At 39.3% G+C, this 25,282-nt stretch overlaps 1 protein-coding gene and 2 long non-coding RNA genes across 11 annotated transcripts; 1 reads left to right on the forward strand and 2 right to left on the reverse strand.

Moving 5' to 3' along the window:
• Window positions 1-6,384: 6,384 nt before the first annotated feature.
• LOC110687040 (heat shock 70 kDa protein 18-like) lies at window positions 6,385-9,918 on the reverse strand. The gene is made up of 2 exons (XM_021863672.1): window positions 9,397-9,918; window positions 6,385-8,315 (listed from the first exon to the last, which is right to left on the reverse strand). The coding sequence occupies exons 1-2, from the start codon at window positions 9,623-9,625 to the stop codon at window positions 6,607-6,609; spliced, it is 1,938 nt and encodes a 645-aa protein (XP_021719364.1). The 5' UTR covers window positions 9,626-9,918; the 3' UTR covers window positions 6,385-6,606.
• An 8,261-nt stretch (window positions 9,919-18,179) lies between these two features.
• Window positions 18,180-20,804, reverse strand: LOC110687041. Of its 6 annotated transcripts, none has more exons than XR_002504378.1 (6): window positions 20,650-20,803; window positions 20,381-20,556; window positions 20,028-20,261; window positions 19,759-19,960; window positions 19,414-19,664; window positions 18,180-19,323 (listed from the first exon to the last, which is right to left on the reverse strand). It is a non-coding gene; the product is annotated as an uncharacterized LOC110687041 (long non-coding RNA). The 6 variants fall into 6 exon arrangements; XR_002504376.1 differs by having other exon boundaries at window positions 18,180-19,057; window positions 19,254-19,323; window positions 20,028-20,556; XR_002504377.1 differs by having other exon boundaries at window positions 18,180-19,174; window positions 19,254-19,323; window positions 20,028-20,556.
• Window positions 20,805-20,825: 21 nt separating this feature from the next.
• On the forward strand, window positions 20,826-25,075 carry LOC110687042. Of its 4 annotated transcripts, none has more exons than XR_002504383.1 (4): window positions 20,826-24,050; window positions 24,159-24,534; window positions 24,632-24,777; window positions 24,905-25,075. It is a non-coding gene; the product is annotated as an uncharacterized LOC110687042 (long non-coding RNA). The 4 variants fall into 4 exon arrangements; XR_002504381.1 differs by having other exon boundaries at window positions 20,826-23,172; window positions 23,529-24,534; XR_002504382.1 differs by having other exon boundaries at window positions 20,826-22,770; window positions 23,893-24,534.
• Window positions 25,076-25,282: the final 207 nt, after the last annotated feature.

Raw genomic sequence — 25,282 nt, forward strand, 5'->3', positions numbered from 1 at the left:
CGTAACGCAAAGGGGAATTGAAGCCAATCCCGACCAATTCTGGGCCTTAATAAATATTTTATCCCCCAAAACATTAAGGAAACCCATAAATTGGCAGGATGAGTGTCAGCGTAAATCGCTTTATCTCTCGATCGTCAGACAAATGCCATCTCTTTTACAATGTTTTACGAAAAATAAAGGCTTTGAATGGACTGACGATCACGAGAAAGCATTGTAGGATTTAAAGGCATATTTAATGACGCCACCACTCCTGTCGAAACCAAAACTTAACGAATCTTTGCAGCTATATATTTCGCCGTCAGTGCTGTCCTGACTAGGGAAGACGACGACGCCGGGCAGTTACCAATTTACTAAGTAAGTAAAGCATTACTCCCAGCCGAGGTAAGGTATTCATCTCTTGAAAAACTCGTTCTTGCTTTAGTTACTACTGTTAAAAAATTAAGGCATTATTTTGAAACCCACCACGTAGTGGTGATGACAAATTATCCTATCAAGTCTGTTTTGAGCAAACCAGAGTTACAGAACGTATGGGCAAATGGAGTATTTCACTAAGCACGTTCGACATTGAGTACCAACCTCGAAGAGCAATAAAGTCACAGGCATTGGGCTGATTTTTTGGCTGACTTTAGCCCCGATCGGCAAGCCACAGATGACAAGGAAGTGGAAGAAATAAACAACGTTGAAAAAGAAAGCAAGTGGATCCTGTTTTGTCGACAGATTGTCCAATTAACGAGGAGCTGTCCTAGAAATGGTGCTAAAGTCGCCACAAGGGGACATGATAGTGCGATTTATATCTTGCGATTTCAAAGCAACGAACAACGAAGCAGAATAAGAAGCACTAATTGCAGGAATGATCGTCGCCAAAGATCTGGGGCAACATCCCTAAACGTATACAATGACTCTCTCCTCATCGTCAGCTAGATGACAAGAGACTTTACAGAAAAAGACTCCAAAATGCCAGCAAGTAGCCTCGAAAAAAATCCGATCCAATAAATCCCAAGAGACCAAAACTCCTAAGCCGATGCACTTGCAAACTTAACCTCCGTGCTAAAAAAGACCACCTTTACATCGATTCCCTTAGTCCACCTGCAAAAACGTTCCGTATCCACAAAAGTAATCCTTCCCGTTGATGACACCTACAACGACAACGACTGGTGTGGATACGGAACGTTTTTACAGTGTACTAAGGGATACAGTTCACAAACCGTCGGAACCCTTGCAGGTGGACAAGGATACTTCTGGCCAACACTCCACGAAGACGCCATCCAGTACGTTGCCAAATGTGATAGCTGTCAACGATTCTCCAATACGGTTCACAAACCGTCGGAATCCTTGCACCAAACCTTATCTTCATGGCCTTTCATGAGATGGGGAATGTACATCGTCGGAAAGCTACCTACTGCACTAGGACAAAAAGTTTACATGCTAGCACTAACATATTATTTCTCTAAATGGATCGAGGCAATTTCCTTGAAGCAGGTGACGGACAAAGAATTTGTTTTTTATGAACTAACATTATTTGCAGGTTCGGCATTCCGTCGGTGATAGTCTCTTGCAACGGATCACAGTTTATTAGTGACAAAACTCGTTCATTTTGCAGGAAATTCCGAATAGAGCTAAGGACATCGACACCAATATCCCCAAGCCAACGGACAGGCAGAATCCAGCAATAAGGTCGTCATGAATGCCATCAAGAAAAGGTTAAAGAAGTAAAGGCCGCAGGTGGGCCGACGAGCTCCCATCCGTTCTGTGGGCTAATAGGACAACTCCAAGGTCCGTGACAAGACATACGCCTTTCTCCCTCATCTACGGATGTGAAGTCGTCCTCCCAGTAGAAGTCGATTTCCTTACGTCTCGATTTGGCTTGATGGCGGAAAAAAGAAATTAAGAAGAAATGGAAAGCAACTTAGACGCAGTCGAAGAGATGCGTGAAGCAGCCCTAATCAAGATGGCAGCATAACAGCAAATCGTCGCCAGAAGCTTCAACAAAAAAGTCAAAGCAAAGGCGTTCCATCTATGCGACTAGGTGCTAAGAAAAGCGTTTCAGAATGCAAAAGACCCCGCCGACGGAAAGCTAGCTCCCCTATTGGAAGGCCCGTACCTGATCACCCAAGTCATTGGCAATGACGCTTATCGATTATACGACAAGGAAGGTAAACCTGTTCCAAGAAGTTGGAACACAACTCATCTGTGAAACTATTACTTTTAGAATATCAAAAAGTGTCCGCTGACGTAGGTAACGCCTCCGATCTCACATTTGATTTACTTACATTTGATTATCTATTTTTCACTACGAGTTCTGACTTAAGCATCAGAGGGTCGTTGGCCGAGCCAACGGCCATTGGTACTCTAACCATGTTGGTTTTGTAGTACAACGATCGACGAAACACAAGCGACGAAACAAAGAACTCAGGTCATGACCAAAAATCACGACAAATGACAAAAAGATAGATGTTGGCTACACTGACATCCTTCAAAGGGATGAGGAAAGCCGCCGGTCAAACGAAAACATTATGACGAAACGAAGCCCGGGCAAATTTGACCTTAGCGTCCGACGCCACACCTGATACCTAAACTACGAACTTAGTCTTCAGTGTTCAGCGTCGACGCTGGGGCAAGGGGCATTGGCAAACAATGAAGGCCAAAACTCGAGTATACATATGCTACATAAAGCCTTCGATGAATACTTTGTACAATGACAATTGAATAAAATTAATAAGTTTTTTCAATTCTTATGCATCAATGAATTTACTCCTTTAACCATTTGCTTTATCAAATGTTCGCTCTTTCCAGTATTTTCATTTTATGATTCAACTAAATTTCATATAAGTGTTCTTCAGGTTTTTAAATTTTGTTCAAAATTGATCTTACGTTTTGCACACTGTTCACAGAACAAAGTTATAACACATGCAAGCAATAGTAACAGACGAGACAAAGGGAAAATACTACGTGCAAAGCTATGACAAAAGTCATAACAGTGTTCAAAAGAACCACTTGCCATCAAGTGGAACAAAAGACAATGATATCCAAACAAAAATATTTAAAAGCAATGACGAAAACATCCAAGTGAAAAACTAAAGTATCAAAGTGCAAAACAAAAGCATAAATACATAGCAAAAGAAACCAGCACAAGCAATGGCTTTCAAGCATCAGCTTCGCCATCAGCTTCAAGAACCACTTGCCATCAAGTGGAAAAAAAGACAATAATATCCAAACAAAAATATTCAAAAGCCATGACGAAAACATCCAAGTGAAAAACTAAAGTATCAAAGTGCAAAACAAAAGCATAAAATACATAGCAAAAGAAACCATCACAAGCAATGGCCTTCAAGCATTAGCTTCGCCATTAGCATTCACTCTTTCGACGACATATTTTTATGATCTTGTCGATAGGGGCATTGTCTCCAACACCTTCACCAATCGTTGGTTTGTTGCCGAAGCTTGTTAGTGGTAGGCAGGAACAACATTCGACGTATGAGGTTCCGACTTCGCAGTCGAAACAATTACAGCATCTTCTCCAGCTCGACAATAGTCCCTCCGTTGGCCAAGAAATGATCAATTTCTTCCTGCAGACGCCACTTTGTAGCCTTCCCATCTAGGTACTCCTTCATCAGCTAAACCCTAAGCTTGATCTCCAATTTAACACTCTCATCTAAAGCGTCGTCCAAGTCCTTTTAACTGTCGACAACTCTTCCTTCACCTTTGACAAAGCTTCATCTCGATCTTGTATAACCACAACCTTGTCCTCCAATTGCTGGGCTTGTTCCTTCTGTTTCTTGCTTGGTCCTTCAGCTGTTGGGCTTTCTCATCCACCTTTTTTGCTTGCTCCTCATCTTTTTTGCTTGCTCCTCTAACCGACTTTCTAGTTCGATCACCTTCTTAGCCGCATCGTCAAAACTGTTTCTTCATAGTTATAAACTGTCTCGTCGCGGTATTCATATTAGCTTCATTATTATTCACAATATCATATAACCTCTTCATCTCTTTAGCCAACCCGATCACCCTTTCCCTCAAAACTAAAGAATTTTTGAAAACACTATCCAAACCAGACAAAGTCCCAAATCACAACCTAAATATACATCACCAACAAAAAGCAACAAAGAGAAAGAAACTCACATTGAGAATAAAGAGGAACATGTAGAACATTTGCGGGCAATTCTACAAACCTTAAGGGAGAACAAACTTTATGCGAAGTTTTCTAAATGTGAGTTTTGGTTGGAGAAGGTAGCATTTCTGGGTCATTTGGGTTCCAAGGATGGAGTAGAAGTAGATCCAGCAAAGATTGAGGCGGTGAAAGGATGGCCTACACCAAAGACTGTGTCTGATATTACAAGTTATAAACCACCCAAATAACAAAAAAAAAAAAAAAAAAAAAAAATCCAAAGAGACTCTAAAACAAGTAAAATTAGTCATCAGACCCGTTTGTGCCCACCTCAAACTGCTTGCAGTCACAAGCCTCGATCAACCTTTGACTCCACTCTATCACCAATAGGCAAGAGTGCACATCAGACTTGTCTCCAGCTTGTGTTGCTCCATGCTTAGGAGCCCTTTCCACACTTAGCTAGCGCCCTCATCGCAATAGACAAGGGTGTGCACGCACACGGATCTGGTGTCAAAACACTCGTACTACGAGTTACAACTCACAGTCACACCAAATTTTAACAATCTATTTCCCTACACTATTTTCTTTTAATTACTCTTTAGGTTTTTTGGATCAAGCGAGTCCATGGATCAGGTCAAATAGGATTTGGGTCTGTAATTGTTAGAGCATACAAACCTAGACCTGTTGGGTCTAAATTCTTTGGATCCAAACCCAAAAAGATGGATCAAGTCTAATCAGGTCTAGATCAAGTCTTGCACCTATTGCCATTCCTACTCTAAAGTCTAAAGAGAAAAATTAGTGCAAATTGCGTAGATGCATACCTCATTTTACCAGACATTCAATCACCCAAATTTTTAAGGGAATAAAGAATAAATGGAGGGAGCTTTTTGAGACAGAAGCTGGACTTTATAAGCTTTAGCTTATTTTTAAACTTTCAGCTTCAGGAACAACAAAATGACAAGCAAACAGCTATTTAGGCAAACAGCCTCCAAATCATGGTGCAAGCTAAAGATGAGAGCAAGCTTATTATAGCAAAGAAGGCATACACAAGAACTGCATATCTGCCTAATGGAATTTATCTAGTAACACAAATCCGTAGTTTTTTAATTTAATTAGCTGCGTCTTTTAGCTAGTATAAACATACAATACTTTGGTTTATGCATAGATTGTGATAAATTGTTATCAGTTACAGCAGGTGAAAGTTGAACAGGTCTTTATTCCAAATTACGTCGAATTTGAGGCAGTCTAATAGCAAATAATTAGAACTAATGTATTTTTTCAGGTTAGTTTAACATACATACGTGTATGATGGTTACATTTTACCAAATTCTGTCCTTGTTCTTTTAATAAGTCAATAAGGGAACAAAGTCATTTTTTCTATTATTTAGCCTACAACCGAGTTTCAAGGATCCAAGATAGGCAATTACGGTGAAATGAAGAATCATAGTAACATACACACCAGACTTTAGATATGGGGACATCAATCCAGAATTCATTATTAGTCTCACTTGAATTTAATTGTAAGTAGGGAACTTGTATGCTTTAGTGTGGATAAAAAGTTAAGGACTGTAGTTAGCTTAAAACTGAGAATAGATGCTCCCTTTAATAGTTACAATGACTTGTGAATTAAGCTTACCAGATTGAGGGAGTCAGCAAAGTCATTGAGCTCCAGCTATTGCTGTCATCTCGTCCAAAAATAAATGAGTTTCCAATGCTTGGTCCATGCCTATGAGGCTATGACTTGAAGGCCTAGGACGGCTGGATGCTCGTTGCAAAAAGGAAGACTACATTTCCAAAAGCAAAGTATCAAAAATGATCAGCTGCACAAACAGGGTGTTATAATTTAGCAGGGAAAATGAAGTTCATTCAAAGCATTCTGAACATTGTAATTAGAGGGTCTGACTGCTTATTTCCAAACCCAGCAGATTATATCAATTTTTATTATTCTTACCTTTGAAGAGTCACTGCTGCTCCCTTTATTGATTAGAGATTCAAAAATTGCTAGAAACAGGTAATAGAAAAGACAACGAGAATGACAGCAGACAAATACTCATGTGTTGCCTTGGACCCATTGCCATCCCTACTGTATAGAGAAAAAAAAATTAATACTAAATTGCATATACGCATATTCCGATTTACCTGCCATTCAATTAACCCAATTTTTAAGGGAAAAATGAATAAATGGAGAGGAGCATTTTGAGACTGAAGCGGGACATTATTAGCTTTTATCTTATTTTTAAACTTTCAGTTTCAGGTATAATAATGACAAGCAGACAGTTATGTAAGCAAACAGCCTCTAAATCAGGGTGCAAGCTCAAAAAATGAGCAAGCATATCATAGCAAAGCAAGGCATACATGAGAACTGCAAGTACTCAGGTGGGAACATTCTGTACAGGCACTTGCTGATAAAATCAACAGCCATATTCATATCTGCCTAATGGATCACTTGTACTAAAAGACTAATGACAAAATAGTTGTGATCAGGTTCGCTATATGATTAAAGCTTAATCGAGTTCTATAATCTCAATCTTGGAGCAACCACGGGTAGCCTTAGGAGTACCATCCTCCTGCTGGTGCATCTTTGCGAACATAGGTTTGCAGATGCTTTTAAGTTCTTCTATTTTCTCCTCAAACTTGACAGCTTCAGCAAGCAAATAGTTCCACTCCAGCCACTGGGTTATCTTCTCAATGGCATCACCCACTTTTCTCTTGTCCTTGTTATTCATCTTCGTTCCACTACCTCTTAAGGTTCCCTTAACCTCGTATATATAATTCTCCAACTTGTTTTTAACCATGGCTGCCTTCTTGCGCTCCTCATCCTCAGCCTTATACTTTTGGGCAGACTTCATCATCTTGCCAATCGATTCCTTTGATAACCTCCCACTGTGATTGGCGATGGTGATTTGGTCCTTGTTGTTTGTGCCAACAAGCTCTGCAGACACAGTTAAAATGCCATCAACATCAATGTTGAAACAGACATCAAACTGAGGGACGCCTTGAGGTGCTGGAGGGATATGCAGAGAAAATTGGCCCAATAAGTTGTTTTCATTAGCAATGGGTCTCTCACCCTCATATACTGGAAATTGTACAGTTTTCTGGTAGTCAACCGCAGTACTAACTCTGCTGATCATCTTCGTTGGGACTGACGTATTCCGAGGAATTATTACTTTCATGTTACCAAAGTATAATTGCATACCAAGGGACAGAGGAGTAACATCCACAAGCACAGAGTTCTTATTACTACCTACACCAGCCAAGATTGCAGCGTGAAAAGCAGCTCCACACGCCACGGCCTCATCTGGGTTAATACTTTTACAAAGCTCCTTTCCATCGAAAAAGTCTTGCAACAATTGCTGAATCTTTGGTATTCGGGTTGACCCACCCACAAGAACAACATCATGAATTTCACTCTTTTCCATCTTGGCATCTCTCAAACACATTTGAACAGGTAACATACAATCTTGGAACAAATCCATATTCATCTTTTCAAATCGGGCACGAGTAATGCTACAAGAGAAATCTACTGCCTCAAAAAGGCAATCAATCTCAATAGTAGTCTCTGTAGTTGAAGAAAGGAGTCTCTTAGCCTTCTCACAAGCAGCTCTCAGCCTTCCAACAGCCCTACGATTGTCACTTAAATCTTTCTTGTGTTTCCTCTCAAACTCAGCAATAAAATGGCTTAACAATCGATTGTCAAAATCTCTTCCACCAAGGTGGGTATCCCCACTAACAGCTTTTACTTCGAAAACACCCTTCTTGATTGCGACCAAAGAGACATCAAAAGTTCCACCACCAAGGTCAAAAACCAAAATATTCTTTGTCACATCACTGCTAGTACCTTGCCTATCAAGACCATATGCAATGGCAGCTGCGGTTGGCTCATTAATTATCCTCATAACATTCAGGCCAGCAATGACACCAGCATCTTTAGTTGCTTGCCGCTGGGCATCATTGAAGTAGGCAGGAACAGTAACAACAGCATTCTTAACTTCTGAACCAAGATACGCCTCTGATATCTGTTTCATCTTCATGAGAAGCATTGAGGATATCTCCTCTGGAGCAAATTGTTTCTCTTCACCCTTGTAAGTAACTACAATTATAAGCTTCTTGAAATCCTCTCCATCAGCAGTAGGAATCACTTCGAATGGCCAGAGCTTAATGTCTTTTTGTACCATTTCATCGCTGAATTTTCTACCTATAAGCCTCTTAGCATCTACGAAATTAAAGATAAAAAAAAAAAAGGATCTCATCATCATCTCCAAAATAAATCAAATCCCGTCACTGGATTCCAATAGTATCTAAAATTATAATACCAACTGAAAGTTACTGTCACAAAGTGACTAATACAAATAGCAATGGCTAATTACACAAAACATGTTCCCTCTTCAAATGTAAGTTGCAAATAACATGGCAGAAAAAGTTCAAGACGAGTTGACAAATTTTACAAGACACTTGCAAATTATGATTACATATTATAGCTAACTAAGCACAGCGACTGCTAGCTCAGAAACAAAAATCTGATCACATCTTATATTCAAGTGTTTGATCTTTACTGCCCTTTCCTTAATTGAAAACTTATGAGTTTGTTTAATCTTAATTGTTTACAATATCAAATTCAAGACCAAAAGCCTAAGAAGACAGCCAGTTTGACACGAGACAATTTCGATATTCAATACTTTGTACTATGCTCACATAACAAGCCACTAACTTCACAGTAAAATTTCTTTCATAAAAAAGCTCTATTTTATAATCATCTTAAAGAAGAAATACTTAAAAGTGTTTCCCGACCAATTCATACATCATTTAAAATGGAGCAAATTTATTACGATTTAGCTTCAAACTATACTCTTTTAACTGCTAAAGTTAACATAACCTTAATAACACTTATCTCCTTCCCAACCTCACTTCACTACTTTAATTGAGCTTTCTATTTCAATAAACAAGACATTTATTTTCCGAACATCTCCAAATAATCTATCACCATTACTTCCAATTCGACCCAAAAGAGTAATGATCCAAAACAAGATGACCCAAAATATTTTTTGTGCTTCTTTCTTAAACTATGTAGTAAAACAGCAATAATAGGATAATCTCAACAATATTCTTAATTTTTCCATACAACATCTATAATACAAGAAGAAATCAAATTCATCCAAATACATTTTGTTATTCTAAAATAAAGGGTATACAAAATTACAATATTACTATTTTTGAGGGTTTCAAAATAAGGAAAAAAAAAATGATAAAGCACAAAACTTTAAAGCATAAAAGAAGAGGGAAAAAGAAAAAAAAACCAAAAATGGTGTTGGTAGGATTATTCCCGGCTTGGTTGGTGGCAGCCTCGCCAACGAGACGCTGCGTATCGTTGAATGCGACCCAAGACGGCGTCGTACGGTTGCCTAATTCATTGGTGATTATCTCAACGCGGTCTTGTTGTGGGGACCATGCTCCGACGCATGTGTAAGTGGTTCCGAGATCGATTCCTATCGCCGGCCATAATTTTGCTTCTTTTCCTCCGTTCATCTTCCAAACTCACTTCTCAGTTAACTGCTTCACTTAGACTTTTAGTTTCACCCGACCTCTCTGTTTCAAATGGTAAAAATTCAAGTTTTACTAGTTTATAGGAAGTATTTTTTATTTACATTTTAGTTGAAACAAAAATGAAATTGAATAACCTCTTCTTTATCCCAACACAAATTTTCATACGTGACTGACCACATGCTCACACCGTGTGATCGATTATTATGGGTTTAATTTGTTAGTGTTATAGAGGTAACTCTGTTAATGTTATGTAGGGGTTACTTTGTTCTTTTACAACCGGCCACATAGTATGTCCAGTCTTACACAAGATGCATTGTTATCCTAAACGCTTTCAATCCCTTAAAAAATAAAATGGTTAGTTTTCATATTTGTCTCTTCATTTGTGTCTCTTGGTTCCTCTAATTATATTATTCTTCAATTACACAAAAAATTAATTTATCTTGTTATGGGTAAATTTTAGTAAGTCAAAGTAAGCATAAGTCAGCAAGGGTCAACGACGAAGAGCGAAGATCGACGACTGAGCCCAGACTCGGCGGACGAAGCAAAGATAACAACTCCCCTATTTTCTAGGGAGCGATAAGCTGGAAAGACTAGGTTTCCCATCAGTAAAATCAAACCGTTATTGGGCTAAGCTAAGTGCCGTGAGTCAAGGAGATAGTTCCGGATATCAAGGGAAGCATCTTATTATTCTACAACGGCCACATTAAACCCTAGGCATCATCTATATAAGGGAAAGGAACCATCGACATTAGACACATTGCAACCTAGCAACTAAAATCACATTGATCATACATTGTAATCCCTTTTGTTCGATATTTTACATAGTGAAAGTTTGGTAGATCCTCATTCTACCCGCGGTTTTTTACCTTCTTTGGGTTTTTCGCGTCACCAATTCCTTTTGTTTTTCTTTATTTTGTTATCGCTTTCATTTAAGGTTTTATTTAGTTGATTCGTAACCTAAATTTTGCTATTCAATCCCACTTAACGAAATTTAGGATAAACAATTTGGCGCCGTATGTGGGGATACAACTAGGTAAAACCCTCAAAACCCTGCAAACCCAAACCCAACCTTCGTGATGGAACCTGGTGATATGACCCCCGAGCAGCTGAGAGAGGCCTATGAGAAAGCCAAGGTCGATCTCCTTGCAGCCCAAGAATCCAACGAGCAGCTGGTGATATGACCCCCGAGTAGCTGAGAGAGGTTCGTGATGGAACCTGGTGATATGGCCCCCGAGTAGCTGAGAGAGGCCTATGAGAAAGCCAAGGTCGATCTCCTTGCAGCCCAAGAATCCAACGAACGCCTTAGCCGTGAAAAAGAAGTGTCAGCATTTGATGCAACTACCCTTCGACAATAGCTAGAGTCCGCCCAGAGCAACCATCGTCGATGCCCAAGGAAACTGGAAATCATACCGCGTATGCATCCCTTGGAAGTGCTAGACTCCCCGCATGATACCGATATAGCGACAAGCGGCGACGAAATGGATGCTGATGCCCAAATCTTGAACAGCGGACAACAAGGAAGCTTTCAGACTCTAGAGAACGAGCGTTAGCCTAATGACCGTGAGCCGAACCAGACTGAACTCTTAGTACAAAGGCTAGTCGTCCTAGAGAAGCAGAATTTTAGAGTGCTGACCATGATGAAGAGGATGCTAAGTGACCCGATCCTAGTCCAAAGAGAGGCTCCCGACGGATTTGCGGCAACACCCCGAATTGTCCAGAGCTCGCATCCCTAGAAGATTGTCGCTGCCGACGTTCACTTCTCTCTATGATGGCACTACCTGTCCAGAGCATCATGTCGAGTACTACAAGCAGCGGATGTGGCAAGCATCAGTTCCGTTCGAGTGTTGGGAAGCATGCATGTGCAAATCTTTTGGCGCGACGCTGACTAGTCCCGCCCTCAAATGGCTCGGCAAACTCGAACCAGGTAGTACACTAGCTTTGCTATGTCAATTAACAAGTTTTATTCCTATTTTGAAAGCAGCAGGTAGTTTGACAAGCAAACAAGCGATTTGTACCGAATCGTCCAAGGACCAAAAGAGAGCATCAGGACCTATTGGACCAGATTCAACAAGGAGAAGGTCTCCATCAAGAACGTCGATAACAAGATTGCCATTGAAGCCTTCCTTCGTGGACTGCATACTGACTCCGATCTTTTCAAAGACATGGTCAAGTACCCCCTACTCAACATTTGAAGGGGTCCGGACGAGAGCAGTGGCGCAAATGCGCTTCGACGAGGACATCGCCAATCGTAGCTCCAGCCACACCATCAGGTTCAAAGTAGCCAGCGTGGATCATGGCGACACAGCCCTCCGAAACCTCAGGTAGATCACGGTCTGTTAATAATGTGCAGGAAAGACAGGTTGCCGATGCATCGGAATACCCTAAGATATCAGAGTATGGGTTCGACTTCGACGTAGTAGCAGTGGTGAATGCGCTGGAGCCACTGGGAAGCAAAGTCCGTTGACCGATGAAGAGTTATAAGCCAAATTCAAAGAAAGATATGAGCAAATGGTGCGAGTTCCATAGTGACCATTGGCATAAAACGGAAGATTGCTATGTTTTGAGAAGAGAAGTGGCCTTCTAGCTGAAGAGAGGCAACCTCAAGCATCTGATGGGAAAGAAGAAAGGCAGTGACGCCAAAGCCGATTCGACGAACAAGCCTCCCAAACCACTCGCACCTACGGTAGTAATTTATGTTATTTCTGGTGGTTTAGATATTTGTAGTCTAACCTATTCTACAGCTAAAAGAATTGCAAAGACGTCGACGAGTGATCCTGCCGTCCCAGAAGAACCAAGAGATCCTTTGGAGAAAAAGCTCGAAGCAATGGCCATCACTTTTGACGATGATGACATCAACAACATCACCAAAGAGCATGAAGACTCTCTGGTCATTTCATTGATGGTTGGGAATTGTTTGCTTAAAAGGGTGTTGGTCGATGGAGGAAGCTCCGCAAATGTTCTATCCGGAAGACCATGGAAGAAATGGGGCTGAAAGATAGTGACATCACCAGAAGATCAACAGTATTGGTCGGGTTTCAGCGGCGAAACGATGTCAACTCTCGGAGACATAACCCTACCCACCTTTGCTAGCGGCCTAAACCCTCAAACCAAATTCAACGTCGTAGATTTCCCCTCAGCCTATAATGCCATCATGGGCAGACCCTGGATTTACAAACTAAAAGCCATCCCTTCCACCTACCATCAAACTCTCAAATTTCCAACCCCCTAGGGAATCCAAGAAATTAAAGGAGAACCCCGTGAAGCCAAAAACTGCTACAAAAAAACCTTGAAACCGTGCAAGAAATCCACCTAGCAATTACAGCAAGGCGCGACACCAGACAATCCCAACGACCTAGATATTGACGAAATACCTCTGGACCCTAAAAAACCAGATCAAATCGTCCGTGTCGGAGCCAACTTAACCGCTGAACTCAAAAATACTATCCTAGCCTTTCTTCGAGAGAATAAAGATTGTTTCGTGTGGTCGCATGAAGATATGACAGACATAGATCCAATTGTCATCTCGCACAAGCTAAACGTTGATCTGAATCACAAGCCCGTAAAGCAGAAGTGTGGAAAGTTTGCCGTAGAACGAAACAAAATCATCAACGATGAAGTACAACAGCTGATCAATACAGGGAAAATAAGAGAAGTGAAATATCCAGATTGGCTCGGAAATGCCGTCGTCGTCAGCAAGAAAAATGGCAAGTGGAGAGTATGCTGATATATGTGTTTTATATTCTATTTTATCCCTCGTCCCACGGCTATTTTTATGCATATCTGAGCTCTTCAGGGCTATTTTTAGTACTAATGTGTGGTTTCGAGTGTTTTGTAGAGTTGGCATTTATTTTGTAGGAATTTCCCCGATTTGTTGGTGATTTCTATGGTTTTCCGGCCACTACGAGATATCGAAGCTATGGTCACATTCATGACCGTCGTTTGTAGCCTAAGACCCATTATTTTGGTGACTAATGGCTTGGTTCGTGGAATTGGTCTAAGTAATGAACCAAGGAAGGAGTAAATTTGGGCCATAAATGTTTGGAGCCGAAAGGAAAAAAAGAAGGAAAAACTCGGCCTAGAAAAAGACCGGGCCCGATCGGGCGGATGCCCAGAAAGGCTGTGTGAAGAAAAAGGCGGGCCCGATCGGGCGCGAGTATTTCCAGAGACATTTAGGACTTATCATTTTAGTTATTTTTGGGGTTTAGTATTTAAACTCTTTTTGTAAGCTTTATTAGCTATGTTTTTAGATTACAATTTTCATTCTTAAGCTTTTAGAGAGATTTTAGTGAGGGATTATTGTTTAACTCAAGTTTTCCCCTTTTAGTGCAATTTCATATTTCCTTTATTCGGTATTATTTCTCATCTATTTTATTGCTTTGTTCATCGCTTGGATTTTAATTGTTTTAGATTTTTGTGCTTTGATTTTAATCATGTCTTTTATATATGCTTTGATTAGTTTATATTTAAATATGTGTGCGTAGTTAATTTCTAGGGTTCTTGGGGGAGCCATAACAAATATGAAGGGATGAATTGTTTTGGTTGATTATTGATATTGCATGATAAATCTTATTGAATTGTTTTAATTCTTTACAACTGGATTATGAATCGAGCAGATGTGATTTGATTGTAAAAGTATAGTAATATTGAATTGATGAATCGAGCAGATGTGATATTAAAGACTATTTTCAATATGAACTTAGAACTAGTAAATTTCGAGAGCCTGTTAGATCTATGTTGATTAATAAATTGCGAGAGCCTGTTAATCATGTTATGTTTGTAATATTAATCGTTGTTTGTTATGTTTTATCCTTGAGTATTAATTATTGGTGAACCTGTGACCCTAGGCTTTTTATTATTAATTATTCCTTAGATTAATTCATACAAACCTTATTTGTTTCTTAATAATTTAGATTATAATAATTAATTTGGAATAGAAGAACGTTGTTTGCTTGTGGATTCGACCTTACTTCCCTATCAATTTTAGTTAGTGGTTTTAGGAATTACTTTTGATTAGGTGATAAGAATTTAGCCTATCATATGCATCGGCTTCACCGATCTCAATAAAGCATGCCCCAAAGATCCATTCCTATTGCCACACATCGACGCCATGGTAGACGCAATAGCAAGTCATGAGCTCTTGACGTTCATGGACACCTACTCCAGATACAATCAAATTCTCATGCATCCCGACGATCAGGAAAAGACGGCCTTCATGACGAATAGAGGTATATATTGTTATAAAGTTATGCCTTTTGGTCTAAAGAATGCAAGTTCGACGTATCAGAGACTCGTCAACAAAATGTTCAAGGACCAGTTAGGCGACACAATGGAGGTGTACTATACATTGACGACATTCTAGTTAAACCCAAGAAATCAGAAGATCACGTCGACCACCTTCGTCAGATATTTGAGGTTATGTGAAAGTATGGTATGAAACTTAACCCTACTAAATGTTCTTTCGAAGTATCTGCTGGTGAATTTGTTGGTTATGTCGTAACGCAAAGGGGAATTGAAGCCAATCCCGACCAATTCTGGGCCTTAATAAATATTTTATCCCCCCAAAACATTAAGGAAACCCATAAATTGGCAGGATGAGTGTCAGCGTAAATCGCTTTATCTCTCGATCGTCAGACAAATGCCATCTCTTTTACAATGTTTTACGAAAAAATAAAGGCTTTGAATGGACTGACGATCACGAGAAAGCATTGCAGGATTTAAAGGCATATTTAATGACGCCACCACTCCTGTCGAAACCAAAACTTAACGAATCTTTGCAGCTATATATTTCGCCGTCAGTGATGTCCTGACTAGGGAAGACGACGACGCCGGGCAGTTACCAATTTACTAAGTAAGTAAAGCATTACTCCCAGCCGAGGTAAGGTATTCATCTCTTGAAAAACTCGTTCTTGCTTTAGTTACTACTGTTAAAAAATTAAGGCATTATTTTGAAACCCACCACGTAGTGGTGATGACACATTATCCTATCAAGTCTGTTTTGAGCAAACCAGAGTTAACAAAACGTATGGGCAAATGGAGTATTTCACTAAGCACGTTCGACATTGAGTACCAACCTCGAAGAGCAATAAAGTCACAGGCATTGGCTGATTTTAGCCCCGATCGGCAAGCCACAGATGACAAGGAAGTGGAAGAAATAAACAACGTTGAAAAAGAAAGCAAGTGGATCCTGTTTGTCGACAGATTGTCCAATTAACGAGGAGCTGTCCTAGAAATGGTGCTAAAGTCGCCACAAGGGGACATGATAGTGCGATTTATATCTTGCGATTTCAAAGCAACGAACAACGAAGCAGAATAAGAAGCACTAATTGCAGGAATGATCGTCGCCAAAGATCTGGGGGCAACATCCCTAAACGTATACAATGACTCTCTCCTCATCGTCAGCTAGATGACAAGAGACTTTACAGAAAAAGACTCCAAAATGCCAGCCTACCTCGAAGTAGCCAAAGAAAAATCAAAACACTTCAACCCCTTCACAATCCAATAAATCCCAAGAGACCAAAACTCCTAAGCCGATGCACTTGCAAACTTAACCTCCGTGCTAAAAAAGACCACCTTTACATCGATTCCCTTAGTCCACCTGCAAAAACGTTCCGTATCCACAAAAGTAATCCTTCCCGTTGATGACACCTACAACGACAACGACTGGTGTGGATACGGAACGTTTTTACAGTGTACTAAGGGATACAGTTCACAAACCGTCGGAACCCTTGCAGGTGGACAAGGATACTTCTGGCCAACACTCCACGAAGACGCCATCCAGTACGTTGCCAAATGTGATAGCTGTCAACGATTCTCCAATACGGTTCACAAACCGTCGGAATCCTTGCACCAAACCTTATCTTCATGGCCTTTCATGAGATGGGGAATGTACATCGTCGGAAAGCTACCTACTGCACTAGGACAAAAAGTTTACATGCTAGCACTAACATATTATTTCTCTAAATGGATCGAGGCAATTTCCTTGAAGCAGGTGACGGACAAAGAATTTGTTTTTTATGAACTAACATTATTTGCAGGTTCGGCATTCCGTCGGTGATAGTCTCTTGCAACGGATCACAGTTTATTAGTGACAAAACTCGTTCATTTTGCAGGAAATTCCGAATAGAGCTAAGGACATCGACACCAAGATATCCCCAAGCCAACGGACAGGCAGAATCCAGCAATAAGGTCGTCATGAATGCCATCAAGAAAAGGTTAAAGAAGTAAAGGCCGCAGGTGGGCCGACGAGCTCCCATCCGTTCTGTGGGCTAATAGGACAACTCCAAGGTCCGTGACAAGACATACGCCTTTCTCCCTCATCTACGGATGTGAAGTCGTCCTCCCAGTAGAAGTCGATTTCCTTACGTCTCGATTTGGCTTGATGGCGGAAAAAAGAAATTAAGAAGAAATGGAAAGCAACTTAGACGCAGTCGAAGAGATGCGTGAAGCAGCCCTAATCAAGATGGCAGCATAACAGCAAATCGTCGCCAGAAGCTTCAACAAAAAAGTCAAAGCAAAGGCGTTCCATCTATGCGACTAGGTGCTAAGAAAAGCGTTTCAGAATGCAAAAGACCCCGCCGACGGAAAGCTAGCTCCCCTATTGGAAGGCCCGTACCTGATCACCCAAGTCATTGGCAATGACGCTTATCGATTATACGACAAGGAAGGTAAACCTGTTCCAAGAAGTTGGAACACAACTCATCTGTGAAACTATTACTTTTAGAATATCAAAAAGTGTCCGCTGACGTAGGTAACGCCTCCGATCTCACATTTGATTTACTTACATTTGATTATCTATTTTTCACTACGAGTTCTGACTTAAGCATCAGAGGGTCGTTGGCCGAGCCAACGGCCATTGGTACTCTAACCATGTTGGTTTTGTAGTACAACGATCGACGAAACACAAGCGACGAAACAAAGAACTCAGGTCATGACCAAAAATCACGACAAATGACAAAAAGATAGATGTTGGCTACACTGACATCCTTCAAAGGGATGAGGAAAGCCGCCGGTCAAACGAAAACATTATGACGAAACGAAGCCCGGGCAAATCTGACCTTAGCGTCCGACGCCACACCTGATACCTAAACTACGAACTTAGTCTTCAGTGTTCAGCGTCGACGCTGGGGCGCAAGGGGCATTGGCAAACAATGAAGGCCAAAACTCGAGTATACATATGCTACATAAAGCCTTCGATGAATACTTTGTACAATGACAATTGAATAAAATTAATAAGTTTTTTCAATTCTTATGCATCAATGAATTTACTCCTTTAACCATTTGCTTTATCAAATGTTCGCTCTTTCCAGTATTTTCATTTTATGATTCAACTAAATTTCATATAAGTGTTCTTCAGGTTTTTAAATTTTGTTCAAAATTGATCTTACGTTTTGCACACTGTTCACAGAACAAAGTTATAACACATGCAAGCAATAGTAACAGACGAGACAAAGGGAAAATACTACGTGCAAAGCTATGACAAAAGTCATAACAGTGTTCAAAAGAACCACTTGCCATCAAGTGGAACAAAAGACAATGATATCCAAACAAAAATATTTAAAAGCAATGACGAAAACATCCAAGTGAAAAACTAAAGTATCAAAGTGCAAAACAAAAGCATAAATACATAGCAAAAGAAACCAGCACAAGCAATGGCTTTCAAGCATCAGCTTCGCCATCAGCTTCAAGAACCACTTGCCATCAAGTGGAAAAAAAGACAATAATATCCAAACAAAAATATTCAAAAGCCATGACAAAAACATCCAAGTGAAAAACTAAAGTATCAAAGTGCAAAACAAAAGCATAAATACATAGCAAAAGAAACCATCACAAGCAATGGCCTTCAAGCATTAGCTTCGCCATTAGCATTCACTCTTTCGACGACATATTTTATGATCTTGTCGATAGGGGCATTGTCTCCAACACCTTCACCAATCGTTGGTTGTGCCGAAGCTTTGTTAGTGGTAGGAGGAACAACATTCGACGTATGAGGTTCCGACTTCGCAGTCGAAACAATTACAGCATCTTCTCCAGCTCGACAATAGTCCCTCCGTTGGCCAAGAAATGATCAATTTCTTCCTGCAGACGCCACTTTGTAGCCTTCCCATCTAGGTACTCCTTCATCAGCTAAACCCTAAGCTTGATCTCCAATTTAAAGCGTCGTCCAAGTCCTTTTAACTGTCGACAACTCTTCCTTCACCTTTGACAAAGCTTCATCTCGATCTTGTATAACCACAACCTTGTCCTCCAATTGCTGGGCTTGTTCCTTCTGTTTCTTGGCTTGGTCCTTCAGCTGTTGGGCTTTCTCATCCACCTTTTTTTCTTGCTCCTCATCTTTTTTGCTTGCTCCTCTAACCGACTTTCCAGTTCGATCACCTTCTTAGCCGCATCGTCAAACTGTTTCTTCATAGTTATAAACTGTCTCGTCGCGGTATTCATATTAGCTTCATTATTATTCACAATATCATATAACCTCTTCATCTCTTTAGCCAACCCGATCACCCTTTCCCTCAAAACTAAAGAATTTTGAAAACACTATCCAAACCAGACAAGTCCCAAATCACAACCTAAATATACATCACCAACAAAAAGCAACAAAGAGAAAGAAACTCACATAGAGATGAACACAAGCAGCCTCCGACGCAATATCCAAAGTGGAAGTCCTGGCCAATCCTTCTCGGGAACTAGGAAACAATAATTGATTCAGATGTAGGAACAAAAGCTGGCAAGTCTCCTTAGTAAGACTCGGAAAATAAATCAAAAGTAAAGTGCACCTCCAAGTCTTGAGGTGCTGGAGCATCGTTCGTATTCTATTGTTTATGGGGAGGAGACGACGATGCATGGACTAGAGTAGTTGCGCTGCTAACTTTCTGCGGCGACAACGACACATGAAGTTGCTCCGTCCTATCCACTACCGACGACAGTGACGCCTCCTGGGGTGCTAACCCACACTTCCTCCTCCTCCTTGCGTCCTTCTCAGCCTGGGATGTGTTTCGTCCTCGACGACCACCCTGCGCTGCAGACTCTGTCGGATTTGAATACATCGAAAAACGCGTGAACACATGAACAGTGTACAAACGACATCGATGATCGAAACGACGAAATGACAAATGACTTACGTGTAGACATCGTTTCCTCGGAATCCTTGACTCTCTGAGGGATTCTTGGTAATTCTTTATGCTTCTGACCCGACGATTCACAGAGAGTGTGTCTCATCCTCTCAAAAGTCCTTTTTAAGTGCCCTACTTAGAGAATCCGCTTTTATCTTCGACGACGATCTCTCCGTCGGCTCGAGAAAATCGAGATTAAGATCTGCGCAACCTGAACCAAGATCAAACATTCAGAAAACCTTAGCTCTAAATATCAAACACGAAGAAATATTTCTTACCCTTTTCTGGCCACCCTTCCATCAGCCACATTCCATTAGTACCTATTGACGTCTTCTTGATGAAAACGAAGTACTGAGCCCAACCCTTGTCATTACTGTCGGTGTTCAAAACCAATTGTTCCCCCTTCTTATGCAAACTCACAAAACAATCCTTCTTCATCTTTATGTCATAAGCTTTAATTAAATCCTCCAAAGTAAAGGGATCTTCCCAATCTTTAGTCACTTCCTCCAAATCTGATAAAATCATCCAACCAGATGGCATTAATTGCCTAGGGCTTAACCCTAGCACCTCAAAGAAAGATCTAGTCAAAGGCTTGAAGGGAAATTTAGCCCATGTCTCCAAGAATGGATACCTAAAGAATATAATGAAACCCTTGGGACAATTCTCCACCTTCCGACCTTTTCCTGGAACATGAGCAAATGCAATCTTAGGAAACCCCACCATTTTCATGAAACCCGCAATCATGTCTGGCGTCATCAACGACTCCGCCTTAGTCATCGTTTTCTTTTCTGAAACAATCTTTCCCATCTTCTCAACAACGCAAAGTGAAAACCAAGCTTTAGGAATTCTACTTGAAATTCGGCGAAATTAACGAAGTAAACAAAGGATTTGAGTAATTACCTGTCGATTGAAGTAATTGAGAGCTTGAATTGAAGAATCGCCTCCCTCTGTCGCTTTAAATTCCCCCGGAAATTTCCTGCGCAAGAGAGAGAAAGAGGAGAGGGAAGGAAGCAGTAATTTTAGCAAGCGTGAAGCTTGTAGCAATAATAAAGACGTGAAATGATGGTTAATTGAGTAATGGGAAGTTGAGATAACTTCTTGAACTAGTGTGCCAGGCTGAAAGACGATTATGCCCACAAGTAATTGGCTTTTTGGTTTTGATTTTTGTTCTTCTTTTTAATTTACTCTATTTTTGTTGTTTTAATTGTTGAACATGTACATAGCTGCCCATATTAAGCAATTAGGGGCAAATTGTTATGGGTAAATTTTAGTAAGTCAAAGTCAGCGTAAGTCAGCAAGGGTCAACGACAAAGAGAAAAGATCGACGACTGAGCCCAAACTCGACGGACAAAGCAATGATAACAACTCCCCTATTTTCTAGGGAGCGATAAGCTGGAAAGACTAGGTCTCCCACCAGTAAAATCAAACCGTTATTGGACTAAGCTAAGTGTCGTGAGTCAAGGAGATAGTTCCGGATATCAAGGGAAGCATCTTATCATTCTACAACGGCCACATTAAACCCTAGGCATCATCTGTATTAGGGGAAGGAACCATTGACATTAGACACATTGCAACCTAGCTACTAAAATCACATTGATCATACATTGTAATCTCTTTTGTTCGATATTTTACATAGTGAAAGTTTGGAAGATCCTCATTCTCTTTGCGGTTTTTACCTTCTTTGGGTTTTCCGCGTCGTTAATTTCTTGTGTCTTTTCTTTATTTTGTTATCGTTTTCATTTAAGGTTCTATTTAGTTGATTCGTAACCTAGATTTTGCTATTCAATCCCACTTGACGAAATTTAGCATAAACATATCTTCCCTTTTTCCTCACTTTTTACTCTTCCTTTATCTTCCCTCTCTTTCAATCTAAAACTATAATTAACAGTGGTCTTTAAGGGAGCATTCCAAAATGTTTTGTGGTGAGAAGTCCACAAAGGATCCAAGAAACAACCTCTACCATGATCCTTCTAGATGCTTTACGCCGGAAGGAGGAAGCCTTACCACCCCATTCTCGAATGAACCTATCTCTTCAATGGTCGCTAGCACCCATGTAGAGAGGGTTCGAAAGGCCAATAGGAGGAACCCTAGTCATCCCCTTGCAGTTATGCACGGAAGGACAAGATACGACTTAGTTAGGTCGCCATATAACTCTATAGCAGACTCAAAAGGAGGTAGTGGCGTCCAGACGCAAGTTTGGTATCTCCAAGACCCACAGACGAACCTTTCAGATCAGATTATATATACATCACTTCGGTCTCAATGACAAAGGTAACTCGCAAGTACTTATGGGAGCATTAGAAGGACTGGGGGGAAGTACTTCAAGAGACTATGGGCTTATCCCATTAAGCTGCTGCAAATCACTCCTTAGTACTCTTTACCACATTTGGGAATGAAGATCGCCCTTTGGAATGTTCGTGGAGTGAATAAGAATAATGACTTTCTCCCGCATGCATGGCAAATTGTTCAACAACATCGACCCTCTATCTTCATCATTCTAAAACCAAAAGTGAGCAGTTAAAGCTCTAGATGCCCAACATCAGTTGGGTTTCAGATATTCTAAGGTGGTCCCTGCTAACGGTAAAAGAGGAATATCTGGTTTTTTGGAAAGCAAACATTGATCCGATCCGATCCTCTTCAAGGAAAAAGATGAATATTTCCACTCGCTTTTTAAGTCTCACAAGAGGAAACTTGAAATCTTGCCTACTGGAATTCATGCTTCAAGCATTCCAAAAGCACAACATGCAGGACAATCTCCCAGCTCCTAACACACCTTGGATGCTTCTAGGTGATTTAAATGAGTTCACCTCTCAACTTGAAAAGATGGGTGGAAGGAAGTTTAGATCTAGTCAGTGTAATGATCTCACCAATTTCATGAATAAGGTTGGCTTGGTGGATCTGGGTTATAACGACAACCCTTACACTTGGATTAATTCAAGGAACGACCTTCAATAAATCAAGAAAAGGGTCAATTGAGCCATTGCTAATGCTGCCTTTTTAGATGATTTTCCTCAAGTCAAGGTAACTTATTTTGATCATTACCCCTTCTTGGTGACTTTAGAAGACTCTTTATCTAATGGTCCTTTTCCTTTTCGTTGTAAGGAAGTTTGGATTCAACATGAATCCTTTTCTAACTTTTTTCTTGATCAATGGGTCCCGATTGATTCCCATATCCCTTTTCTTAAAGTCAGGGACAATTTTCTATAACGTATTCATTCTTGGGATCATAATGTTTTTTGTAGTTTAAAATTAAGGAAAGAAGAATATTCTTGCAAGGCTTGACGGTATCCAAATATCTTTAGCCAAATATTATATTTTTTCTTGATAATCTAGAAAATGAACTTCGTTTTTAATTAAATAAGATCTATAAAATGGAAAGAGTCATCTGGGCAAAGAAAGCGGGTATTAATTGGCGCAAATATGGTGATTTAAACACCAAGTATTTTCATATCCTTGCTAAAGTAATGAAAAGTAGAGGGAAAATCCTTTCACTTCAGGACCCTAATGGTCTAACTATTATTGATATGATATATATTGATTAGTTGAAATAGTTGGCCAGAGCCTATTTCCAAAATCTTTTTTCTCCTTCTGTTCTGTTTTCTTTCAGCATTACTGTCATGCATGATGATTCTCTCTGCCCTAACGTGTTTAGACATCTTTGTGATTCCCCTTCAACTTCAGAAGTTAAAGCCTATCTCTTCCAAATAAGCCCTATCAAAAGCCTAGGCCGTGATGGTATTCAACTTGTATTTTACCAACATTTTTAGGATAACCTTGAGGATAGTATCTCTTGTTTTATTACAGATGTATTCAAATCTATTGTTATCCTCATGATATCAATCACTCTTACATTTCCCTCATATCCCAAAAATGGAAAATCTTCGCTCTATGGCTAACTTTAGACCTATAGGACTGGGTAATAGTTACAAGCTTATTACTAAAGTCATCTCTTTAAGGTTAAGGCCTCTCATGCCTTCCCTTATCTGCCCCTTCAAGTTAGTTTTATAAAGGGTTGAGGCACAGAAGATAATATAGTTCTGATTAAGGAGATTTCTCATTAGTTTAAAAAGACCAGAAAGGGAAAAAACATTATGGATGATAAATCTTAAATTCAAACCTAATTTTATTTTTAAAATCATACAGGATTTGATCTTCTATTGCATGGCTAAAGTGGATACAATTATGAGTGAAAAAAGTTGGTATTATATCTCATGCCCAGCATGTAAAAGACGTATCACTCCAAGAAAAACAGATTTTTGGTGCATTCCTTGTAAGAAACAAATTGAAAGGCCCATCCCAAGGTTTGTTTCAAATTTCTACTTTATCCATATTACTACAATAATAGATTAAACGAATAATAAATTATATAATGCCTAATTTCTTCATGCATTATTTTTTTTCTCAATCAGATATCGATCATAGTGGGTCAACAATATTTGTAGTTTTTGATGAAGAAGCTAAGAAACTAATAGGACAATATACTACAAGTACTCTTTTTGAGGCTCATACTTATGGAAAGGTTTTAATAATTGCTTTTTAACAATAGTTAAAAGATTAAATTGTTCTACAAATGCTTTTATCAATTATTTCAATTAAAATTGACAGATCAATGATCATAATGATGATGATAATGACAATGAAGATGATGATACACAAATTCCAAAGATAATTGCAAATATCATTGGAAGAGAGTTGGTATTCAAAGTTAAAGTCACCGCTTATAATCGTACAACAATTCGACAAACTTTTACGGTGATGAAAATTTTTGACAAAAGTGTCATTGAGGTACTAAATAATTGTTACAAGTATTTAATGTTTATTTAGAAGTCATGAATTTAAAATTTTAATTTCTTAAAACTTTACATAAATAATTTTGATGTAGAATAAAGATGTCATAAAAGATAATGAAGATACTTCAAAAGATGAATTACAGTCATTGAAAAAACCGCAAAACGCCCTTTTAATAATATCAATTCAACGGAAAAGGATCATGATTCATCCGACCAAATCACATCAAAGAAGATAAAGGTATATATTTTTTAGAATATATATAATTCATTTAGATATTTCTTACTATTTCTAATTTTATCTTATAGATTATTTAATAGTATATTAATATTAACACTTTAATTTGTGTACTTTGTGTATGATGCAGGTTTAGTTTTATGAATCAAGGATTCTCTCGAAACATAATAAAATTCCATGTTCAAGAAATAGAGATTTAGATGATAGTAACAAATAATACTTATGTTAGCTTTTTAATTTTTTATTATGTAACAACTTTCGAGATTCTAGATGATAGTTTTTCTTTTATATATGTTTTATTATTAACAACAAATCATATACTTAATACTTTTGTTTAGCTTTAATTTTGAATTTTTATATCAATTTTAATATTATTTAACACCCTTGGTTTACTTATTTTTAATTGTTTTTAATACAAGCATATCACCCTTGATATAATGATAACAATAAAATACATATATATAAGTAATAAACAAAGATGATAAATTATTCAATTGTAGATCACATA

The sequence above is a fragment of the Chenopodium quinoa genome, unplaced genomic scaffold (genome assembly GCF_001683475.1).
Source record: "Chenopodium quinoa cultivar QQ74 unplaced genomic scaffold, ASM168347v1, whole genome shotgun sequence".
Classification (NCBI taxonomy): domain Eukaryota; kingdom Viridiplantae; phylum Streptophyta; class Magnoliopsida; order Caryophyllales; family Amaranthaceae; genus Chenopodium; species Chenopodium quinoa.